At 40.6% G+C, this 11,031-nt stretch overlaps 1 protein-coding gene and 1 pseudogene across 2 annotated transcripts; one reads left to right on the top strand and one right to left on the bottom strand.

The window, feature by feature from the left end:
* Window positions 1-1,326: 1,326 nt before the first annotated feature.
* LOC144635734 (uncharacterized) lies at window positions 1,327-5,088 on the bottom strand (annotated as a pseudogene). The gene is made up of 2 exons (XR_013567408.1): window positions 3,280-5,088; window positions 1,327-2,651 (listed from the first exon to the last, which is right to left on the bottom strand). The product of XR_013567408.1 is annotated as an uncharacterized LOC144635734 (transcript).
* A 785-nt stretch (window positions 5,089-5,873) lies between these two features.
* LOC144635590 (uncharacterized) lies at window positions 5,874-9,917 on the top strand. Its single transcript, XM_078494679.1, has 2 exons — window positions 5,874-7,452; window positions 8,511-9,917. The coding sequence occupies exons 1-2, from the start codon at window positions 5,874-5,876 to the stop codon at window positions 9,659-9,661; spliced, it is 2,730 nt and encodes a 909-aa protein (XP_078350805.1). The 3' UTR covers window positions 9,662-9,917.
* The last annotated feature ends 1,114 nt before the right edge of the window (window positions 9,918-11,031 follow it).

Genomic DNA, 11,031 nt, shown 5'->3' with positions numbered 1-11,031 from the left:
AAATTTTACTCTTTGAACCTGAAACAATGCCTATAAACACTGAGGAAAGATAATGTGTATAGGGGAGCAACTTGTTCAGGTCCAGGCCAGTTCCTAGCCTTTTGTAGCCTTTACATGTAACGCCCCCGCCCTCAGCAACAACAAACGACAACAACAAAACTTAATTTAACCCTTCAAAGTTGTTCGGCTAAGACTAGAACAATTCTTTTAACTTACAGCTAAAATTTATTTATTGGGATTTTTTAAATAAATTCCAAATTGTTTTTTTAATAAATTCCAAATTGTTAAAAGATTTTCACCTTCAGTTTAAAACAGATGTGACCTACATGTATCTGCCCTTCAAACAACTGGGCCCAGAATGCTATTTTGTTGAGACGTACTTTCAGATACAAATTTTGTCAACTTGTTATCAACAATAATCTATTCCTTCAAAAACTGGTGACCTGTCATAGCTCTGAGCCCTAGCTTTGGGCTATTCGTGTTCAGTTTCTACACAGGAAGCAGGCAGTGGCGGATCTAAGAGGGGGACCTGGGGGGCCTGGGCCCCCACCTTAATTTTAAGCCAAATAGAGGCCCGTAAGGCCAAGAAGAATTATTTTTAAGAGCCCCTCCCCCCCCTCCCTATTCCAGGATTTGGACGATCAGGCCCCCCACTTATCTGAAGGTCTGGATCTACCACTGGCAGGCAGGGATGTAGCTAAGAAAACACTAAGCTGGCTCATCAACAAGCCCAGCTGGCTTTTTGTGGCCTTGGCAGCTCTAAAAGTTTACCCAAGCCTTTGTTTTCATGTGAAATTTCAGCTGGATTTAAGTTCTATTTCAGCCGGTTAAATTAGCCGGCAGCCAGCCCTTAGCGACATCCCTGGGCAGGTGCTGTCAATCAAACACTTCCATTCAAAACCAGTCATGGGTTTCCTCAAGAAAAGTAATTCATAAATACCCCGGTACACTGTACATTCTGTGACCTTATTTCAAGAGTGGAAGTTTAATTAAAATGAAGAAGATAATTAAATTTAACATTGACGGTGACCTTTTTTGAGGGAAGGAATGCAGCTTTGAACAGTTTGATTGTTTAAGCAGCAGATTGTAAAACAAATTTAAGATGCGCAACCTGGTTCATTAAAACACAGATGGAAAAAACTGTACACTAGGAAGCCGTTTATATAGCCCCCTTTGTAGCCGTTATTTGGGACATCCTATAGTGTATGTAATGGCTGTGAAGGAGACAACCGTTTATAAGACCTTTCACTCATTTTTTTACACTCAGGTCTTGCAGGTTTTGTTTCAACCAGGAAAGCTACAAATGGCACACATCAGATGTAAATCATGAAATTAACTGTATTTATTATTAATATATTCTATAATTTGTACAAATTATGCATTTAATAAATAAGAAACTAAATTTCTAAAAAGAAATACCGATAGCTCTCAGTAATCAAATTCACATGAACTGTCAACAAAATAAATGTCAAATTTTCTCTGTTCAATAAATGGCAACACACATGAAATGAATTATTTTGTGTTCCTATAAATGATGAACAGGCATTCCTTGCCACATGCTATAAAATGTTTTAGTCTTTCTACTGTTTCTTGGTGAACACATGTGTTTAAGTCCTGGAGTATTTCATTCAATCTCTCTGTAATAAAGAACAGCCTTTCAAATTCCCATGCCAGTCTCTTGTTGGGAGAATCTTTCATGAAGCTCAGTACAATTGCTAAACCTTCCAGTGCAAGGAGTGCCTGAAATTTGAAACTGAACGCTTCTTGCAAATCCTGGGCTGTGACGTTCTCAGCAAGGCTATTCAATCGCCTTTCAGCACAACTTCTCCATGGTTTGTCCTGTTTCAGTTTAGGTAAAAACGTTCTATAGATCTGTAGTGTGTTTTCGAGTTTGTCCAGGTCTTTGTTAACTTTGTTTATCTGGGTTGTTGATCTGGCCATTCAGCTTGTTATGGCAAAATGTTCGTAGGATCTTAAATGTTTTGTATTTACAGGCAGCTCCACCTGCCTTTTCATCACTTTTTCTTTACAAACATGATCATAGTCCCACTTTTGCAGGCACCACCAACAGAATTCTTGATTGCACAGACCACAATGCATGTGGTTACAGCCAGGACCTTTTTCTATGGGATAGTGGCAAAAGGGACAATTTTTGACATCTACACTCGTAATCAATGAAACTTTTTGGCTGTTTTCAACCATTTTGGCGTATCCTTCATTTTTCTGCCTGAAGACACGAGCCTCTTCGCATGTGGCAGGCCAGTGAGCGTCTTCCTGGCACTTGAAGCACCACATGGTACCACAGACACACACCACTGGGAAAGGCAGGACACTGCTTTTATGAGCCACTGAGCAGTCTTGTGGTCTTGTTGCCTTGACTACCAAATTGCACTTGTCTCCAGGGCACCATTTCCATTCAGGGTCTACCTCCAGGAGTGTGTCCAGCCTCTTTGTGAGATGCCTTTCATACAATGATGGCACAAGTGACATCAAGGTGACATCATCGACTGCTGAGTTGCACTCATACCCAGGACACCTAAGATCTTTGTGGCCGTGTTCGATCTGGGTCTTCAGGTGAGCTCTCCAGCAGCTTTTGCAGAACTTGTGGCCACAGGAAGTCAAGGAAGTATGACAGGAAGTAGGACTGGAATCTGAAAATATGACAGTACACAAGGGTAATATTAGAATTTAAATTACTCGCAAGAAAAAAATGTACATTGTAAAACTAAGCTCAAAGCCAGGTTACAGGCATGCCACAACAAAACAAACTAATAAATATTTCTTAATTAAACTAAACATTGCATGATGGTTGAGGATCCTAACTTGCAGCAAGCTCATCAGTTGGTCTTTTACAAAGCACTGACCAAGCCATTAAACACTTATCAGACCAGTGGCCTAAACCACTCGACCACCTTACCCCCAGTCCTCTATAAACCTTTTCACAGTAAAATCCACCATTTTAAAAATGGGCAAACATGTCACAAAATACAGAGTTTGTATGGGAATTTCAGGAATTTTGATGTCAACTATCTTTCATAGATTTAAACTTCTGTGCCATTTCAGTCATAAACATAAGATATTAAGTAAATGATTTTACTGACGAAGTTTGAGGGATATGGCCTGGGTGGGAAACCTATAAATTATCGCATTTTTAGCTTCCCACACACATCCCTCACATTTTATTGTTACTACATGTACTTTGTTTTGAATTCAATCCAGGGCAGTGAAGTGAAACTGTAATGTAGAACAGAAAATGGACAACAATTCAATAAAACTTACCATCATACTGGAGTTCCATGAAACATATGCCACACTCGTGTTGACAATCGTCAGCTGTCACGGCTACATGAGCATTTTCTGATGGGCCTTTGTCCTTCTTTGCCAGGGATTTTTTCACCATTTGCTGTGCTGTGTTCAATGAAAGGGCCTTAGAGTTCCACCTGAACAGTTCTGCAAAGACATCAAGGGACAGTTTTGGCTGCCTTGGTTCAGATATGTCAGCTTTGTTATCTGTGTATGGACAGAAGCAGCTTTTAGCAATGTTCACGACTTCTTCTAGACTAAAAACATCTCCCTCAGCACTGCTGGCCTTGATCTTAGAAATGAACTCTGCCAGGACGGATTTGTGTATACCTTCTTCATCGCAAACCACAACTGTGCTTGCCTGGACGTTCACATTGTTTGCATCATGCGTCATGCAATCAAGTTGGAACAGAATGAAAATCTCTCCATTGCTCTGTAGAGATTCAGGTGTTGCATTCAGAATGAAAGACCTTGGTAAGCTTGCAGCTTCCTTGTACTTTTCACCCCATTTTTCCTTCAGCAAAGTGGAGTTGGTTTCAGTGTGGGTTAGAACGAGGGAAACGCATTGTTCACATGAATCTTCTGAGAGTTCCAGACATTTTGAAGACAGATCAGTTGGTAATAGCTGGTCATGGTCTGGTGTGTGGTGTTGCATGTCTGGTCTGCTGCTTCCTGCAGAAGATTGTGAGGACAGATTGGGATCAGATGGCAGTGTCTCATCTGGAATGTAGTGTCGGACACCTCTCCTTTCTCTTCCCCTTCCTCTTCCTCGTCCCCTTCCTCGTCCTCCACGAAATCCACCTCTTCCACGTGAACGCCAAAAATCATCTCCACTCCAGTCTTGCGAGTCATAAGAACCATACATGTAACCAGACGAGGTTTCCTGAACCTGCGCCAAAAGCTCTTGATGTGCATTGTACATATCATCACTAGTTTCAATGTAAATGCAATCTCCTTTACTAAATGCAAGTTCCTTGCTTTCTGCAGATTCTGTCTTAATGTTTTCACTGCGTTTTTTCTTCTTTTGAGAGGAATTCTTTAAAAGCAATCCTAAATCAAGTGTTACAGATCTGTCAATGTTGCTAGAATAAGACTGTTCATTGAAAATATCTTCCTCGATGTCAAGATAATATGGATCTGTTTCGCTGTCCTCCTCAAAGTCATCTTCAATATTCCAGTTGACAAAGGAAGATTTCTTTCTTGAGCCAAGATGTGATGTCTGCCTCTTTCGTTGTTTTTCATTTTGCCATGATCCCGAGGGACACGGGTACGTTACCTCGTATCGCGTTTTCATTTCTTCAGTATCACCAAGATCTTTAGCTCGGGCAAATTTGCGTTTGGATGTTCGAGTTGTGCTGTTCTTGGAGTTGTAAACAGAGAAACAGTCCGGTCGATCGACCTTCCCTTCGTTCGTGTATCGCTCAACCAAAACAACTTCTTCCTTCTCGATTTCTTTAACAGAGTTTTCCTTGATTACTTCTGGAAGAAGCCAGCGATTCTGCTTACCTAAGGAAAAGGTTATGACTTCAAACTCTCCTTCGTCGCGTTTTCCTCCAGAGAAAGCTGTAGTTTGAACCAGAAGTCCTTCTGATCGTTTGCCACGAACTCGTCCTAAACGTGTGGAACGAATTGTTCGTCCGTTGTTCACGCCGAATTTGCCAGTTTTCCAAACCATGGTTGCAATTTTTCTTACTGTTAACCGTTGTCTCTAAACAAGGAATGGCTGAAAAGAGAGAAGTGGTTCGTTTTATAACACCAAAAATCCATAACTAAGCAAAATTTCTAATTGTCAAAGAAATAGTGGTGCAATCCCAGCAAAAAGAAAGCAAAATGGCGAACTCTTCATGAAAGCGCGTTTCTGATTGGCTGTGAAGATTATTATCCAATCACAAGATTCGAACCATCGAGTAAGAATTCTATTTTTAGACGAAAACGCTTTGTACAGCACCAACTTCGTTCCCAGTGCCCCGATATTCAGCTCGAAGGTTTTTGGCGATTTTAGCAAAGTTGGGAGAACATTGCAAAATTTAGCACTCGCTAAAATTTGTCTCAGTCAAATTTAGTACTCGTTACAAACCCAGGGGAAAACAAATCTTGAAAAATTCTTTTAAAAAGGTAGCTTTGTTCTTTCTGGATGCCACCTAGACTTGCCACAATCGACTCTTTTTGACGAAGTCGTGATTTTTTTGCGGCGACAAAGAGCAGCGAAGCCGTGATCGTTCATAAGCTGTAGTTTGAACATGTTTTCAAAAATACCCACTAGGTAACAAAACGTAACGTCACGCATCTAGTCACGCAATATTTTGAAAAGTGTTACTAAAAATAAATTTTTTATTGTGGTACAGATGGTATGGATGATGTAAGTGGACAAAACATTCTAAGCCAATCACAGATGCGCTTATAAATGCTAACCAAAGTTGCACCACCGCGAAGAAATACGGCTTTTCACGATGGCGCTCACCGGCTATAAAAGAAGAATTTTCGACTTTTATATCAATTCTCAGTTGTTTCAATTAGGTGCAAAAGATAAACAGTTTTTAGACAACGGTTAGGAGTAAAATTTTACAGCTATGGAGGGGAAACATGGAAGATCCGGCGCTCGCAGTGGAAGAACCATTCGTTCTCGCTTCGCTCAATCTAAGGGAAACAGATCTGAGGGACTTCTGATACACTCTTCATTCCACACTTTTTCCAGTAAAGGAGGTCAAAATGAAGAAGAGGTCGTTACATACTCGTTAGGTAAGCAGAATCGCTGGCTTCTTCCCGAAGTAATCAAGGCAAACTCTGCTGGATTCGATGATCGCGAAGAAGTTGTTTTGGTCGAGCGCTACACGAATGTTGGAAATAAAAAGCGTGGTCGGCCAGACTGCATCTCTGTTTTCAACTCCAAGAACGGCACCATTCGCAAACCAAAACGAAAGCTTGCACAGGCTAAAGACCTACTTGGGGACATCGAAGAGGTGAAAGCACGGTATGAGGTGGCTTACCCGCATCCCTCGGGATCAAGGCTGAAAAGCACCAAGAGGCCCGCGGGTCATCTTGGGAAAAGAAAGAAAAATTTTTTTACCAGAAGCATCGTTGAAGAAGATGACGACCTTAGTGAAATTGAGTACTTGGACAGCGAAGAGAAAGAGGATTTCAGTGAGCAGACTACAGACAGCTCCTCCAGACTTGATTTAGATGTGTTGATAAACTTGTCATCTAAAGCCTCACCAGGATCGCATGCTGGTGAAATGAGCACTTCAAAAAACATGAAATGTACACAGCATGATCAGAGTCAGCTGGAAGGAAAATGTATCTATGTTGAAAACGACGAGGAAATGCAGGAAAAGCATCTGGAATTCTTAGCTCAGATCAAGGCTGGTGACTCACTACTCGACGCCAGAGATCTGCAGATTAAAAACAATCAATCATCACAGTCAAAAGAACAGAAACGTAGACGTAGAGCAAGAAATGTGGCTAACAAGTCAAGCAATGAGTCAGTACCACCATCCAAAACCTGTCCTTTTCCAATTGAACCTGTTCATCGAGATGTCTGTGAAGGTGTCATCATCAAATTGAGAAGGCAGGAAATCACCCCAGCAGCTCTAGCAGAACAGTGGAGTCACATGTACAAGGAGGGTGCCAGCTACCCAAGAGTTTTTGCTCTGAATGTAATGCCACTTGTGTCCCTCTCCAACAGCAAGGAAGTCTTCATTGTGCTCAGGGTGTTTGAAGACCATGCAAAACACAACTCTGGTGAATCAAAAGCCCTTGTCAGCATGGTTGTTTGTAATGACAAGAACAACACTGAGAAAACACCGGCAGATTTCATCTCTCAGATCAAACGCAGGAGTGCTGAACAAGAAATCTGGGCCCTTGAAGATATTGCTAATGTAGCAATTTGTTTTCTGGAGGGACATTTGAATAATGCCAATGGAAAGGTGGACTACAAAGAACCTCGGAAGCCACGGCTGTCACTGGATCTTTTTACCAATCTGTTTGGATGGAAGTCTAGGACATTCTCATCACAAGCAGCAAAGCAACAGGTCAAAGAATGTCTTGCCGAGGTGAATGGGATAACAACAGCATCTGCAGCTGCAGTATCAGATGGTATGCAGATGATACTGGAATGTGAGATCTGCTTCCAAGAGATCATGATGCACCAAGGTGAGCTAATTTACATGTATGTGTAATGTGTTACCCAGCAACTGTTAATTGTTTACCAGCAAATCTGTCATGTGACTGCGTGAGAGCACTAGCCATGACAAAAAAGGGGCTGTAACATGTAGATCACATTTTGCAAAGAAAAAATTAGTTTGACCTTGAGTGTTAAAACTCATGACCTCTGTACTGTCAGTGATCGCTGCAATGTGTGTTCTTAAATTTCTCAGACAATGCCAGTGTTTGTTGTCTGAGCAATGTAATACATCATATCTGATAACTCTTTTGTTTTTTTATTTTTTGTTTTTTGCAGTGCTTAATGAAGGAGAAATCGATATGGAGGTTGATTGTAAGTATTCCTTTGTTAAGACTGTTGACCACATGTCTTGGAGCTTTAAAACACACTTACATGTACTTTTATTATTGAAAATACATGTACCGTAATTATCTACGTGAGTCAGTTTGTTGTCAATTTATTATGATCAGATTGAATGCTAGCAAAAAATTATCAGAATGTACTAAGGAGAGTCTGGAAAAATTACTTGTAAAACAACAAGGTTTTGGAAATGCAATGCACTGATTTGTGAAAGTCTGCCAACCAGACTTCCAGTACAGTACTACATGTAACTATATGGTTCTTCAACTTACAAATTAGTACTTAACTAAATTCTGTATTATAAAATGTGAACCTTGAAAATGGTTAAAACTTACCAATTATTTACTGAAGTGGAGGTGGATAGTGGTGGATATTTACCGAGTCAGGAAGCGGCGAGTTAAATTAATATCCACCACGTTCACTGACACCGAGGTATATACCACACAAGTTGAATGACTTGTGGACCAAAACATTACTTTCGGTAACCAACGTGACACAGCAAGCCATTTTGTTTCTCTTAGCTGCTTGGAGGTTAATAGTACTTTGCTAATCACCTCTGAGTTAACCAATCAGAGTGTGCAAATAGCACTATTCACTTGTGTGGTATATACTAAATCCTTTTATTGTTGTGGAGAATGATGGTGTTGATTTCCATTTTCCTAATTAAACAATGTTGTAAATATTTCAGATTCTGATGTTGCTGCCTCCTATCTGTCTTTGACTGCCTGTGGCCACAACTACTGTAATGACTGCTGGAGAGCTCACTTGAAGACCCAGATTGAACACGGCCACACAGATCTGAGGTGCCCTGGGTATGAATGCAACTCAGCAGTTGATGATGTCACCTTGATGTCACTTGTACCGTCATTGTATGGAAGGCATCTGACAAAGAGGCTGGACACATCCCTGGAGATGGACCCTGAATGGAAATGGTGCCCTGCAGACCAGTGCAAGTTGGTTGTCAAGGCAACAACACCACAGGACCGCTCAGTGGCTCGTGATGTTAATGGTGTTAGCAGTGTCCAGCCAGTCCCTGTGGCATGTGTCTGTGGTACCATGTGGTGCTTCAAGTGCCAGGAAGACGCCCATTGGCCAGCCACGTGTGAGGAGGCCCAGGTCTTCAGGCAGAAAAATGCATCTTATGCACGGCTGGTGAAGACTGAGAAGAAAAAGGTGCTGATTACAAGTGTTCAAGTGAAGCATTGTCCCTTCTGTGACTACCCTGTGGAGAAGGGCATGGGGTGTAATCACATGACTTGCATCTTGTGCCGCAATCAGTTCTGCTGGGATTGCTTGCAGAAGTGGGGCTACCCTCACAAGTGTAAATCACGTGTTGGTTTGCGAAAAATTCAACTGCCAAAAAAGTTTGTTCGTGTTTCCTATGAGCATGTTGCAGTTACAAGCCGATTCGCCAGAACAGCAAGTCTAATATGTAAGATTCACAGGAAGCTTGACAAGATAGAAGAAGGACTAAACATTTATGCAGAATGTTTTCCCCTGAAGCCAGATTTAAAGAAGACAAGTCACACAGAGAAGCGATTGAAGCTCCTGTGCGAGAACAAGGTTACCAATCACTTGAAAGAAGTGTTTAATTTCAAATTTCAGGCTCATCTAGTTCTGGAAGGTGTGGCAATTAGTCTATCTTTTTCAAATGACGCAGCTTGCAGTAAAAAACTTGCTGTGGAATTCAGCAGACTGCTGTTTATTGTGGAAAGAATGGACGAGATCCTAAAAGACTTGAACCACTGTCTTGTAAAGAAAGAGAGCTTGTCTAAACTTAAGAGTTTTGTTAGGTTTGGAAAGAAATGCATCCTTTTAATTGGAAGAAATACAAAATGAACTAATTTTGACTGTTGCTTTTAGTAAATATTGAAAATGTATGTTAAAATAATTTCATCTTGATTAGGAAAAATAGCTACAATAGAAACTAGTAATTTTTTTCAAGTCCAAACATTAGAAACATCTGTATGAAGGTAGTTTTTAGTTGACCGTACCCAGTAGTGATAAAATTGGCTCTTTATCAAATTCTTCCGAAGGAAAAATAGAATATGTGTGATGATCTGAATAACATAATGTTGTTGTTAATCATTGGGAATTGTTATAACTTAAGTTACGGAGGATGTGCATGCCATAGTTTTCACTTTAATGAAAATGTTCAGTCAGGATAGAAGCTTGGTAATAAAATATGTGTGTTTTAAATTTCTGTCCTATTGTTTTTATTTATGGTTTGACAAAGGGTGGCTTATTTATTTATTTATTTATTTATTTATTATTTTTTCAAGGCTTTTTAATACATGATTTAAGAATAGGCAGGGTTAAAAGAAATAGGGTGTTGCTTCAAAACAAGACATCGGCTTACAGGCAATAAACTGAATGGTTACCTCTTCAAAAATTGTTTTCCTTTTCAGAAATTGCAGTTGGTTATAATTACAATCTTGGAAGGGGAAAGGAGGGCATGGAGCAAATGGGGGGGGGCTTTTATGGTGTATTTACATGAATTTGTTGCATGCATAAATTGGACACGCTGAATTGGCAAGAGAATTGTGCAAGGAAATATGAGATCAAGCCAGTTATAGCAAAATCGCGCTTTGCCACGCCAGCCGGTGAACATTAGGCCATCCCAATAGAATGTTTCGTTTCCCATCGCCCGACCGACCCATTTTTTTTTTCGAAATGTAAAAAAAAATCCAGATTCACTTGTCAAAGAGGCAAGTACTTTAATTTACAAGCACACGATCTTGTTTTATTAACAACAATAGGCATGATGTGATGTCCTTGTCTTTAATTAACATCGATACTAAGTTTTTCAAAGGCTGTTTCGTGCCAAGGGCGTTAACGATTGTTCCAACATTCTCAGCGAGATCGACTGAAACAAAATCTATCGGTTCTGCATCTCTTGGCTTCTTAAATGAACCCAGACCCCTTAAAGTGTTCTTCTTCTTCTTTTTTTTTTGCCCGACCGACCGACCCACCATCACAAGAGACGGGGCGATGGGAAACGAAACCCCCCCCGGGGGGGGGGGTACTCAAAAAAGTTTTATACGGGGAGGCTCCGCCCCAAGTTCTAACCCCTTACCCTTTTATATACCATTTTTGACAGAAATTGTACCCCATTCGTATACCTTTAACTGAAAGAAGGTACCCCTTTCATATACCTAAGCGACATGGCGTGGACTTAAAATAGGACGTTTTCTTGTCATTTTTATGTA

This window comes from Oculina patagonica, chromosome 13 (genome assembly GCF_052425735.1).
Source record: "Oculina patagonica isolate OP01 chromosome 13, crgOcupat, whole genome shotgun sequence".
Taxonomy (NCBI): Eukaryota; Metazoa; Cnidaria; class Anthozoa; order Scleractinia; family Oculinidae; genus Oculina; species Oculina patagonica.
The sequence above is the reverse complement of the archived record's forward strand: the minus strand, read 5'-3'. Positions and strand labels throughout refer to the sequence as shown.

Bases quoted from the DNA above. Each gene is read 5' to 3' on its own strand.
- LOC144635590 (XM_078494679.1), top strand. From the start codon at position 5,874: ATGGAGGGGAAACATGGAAGATCCGGCGCTCGCAGTGGAAGAACCATT. The intron at 7,453-8,510 runs GTGAGCTAATTT...TAAATATTTCAG, and splicing joins AGAGATCATGATGCACCAAG to ATTCTGATGTTGCTGCCTCC.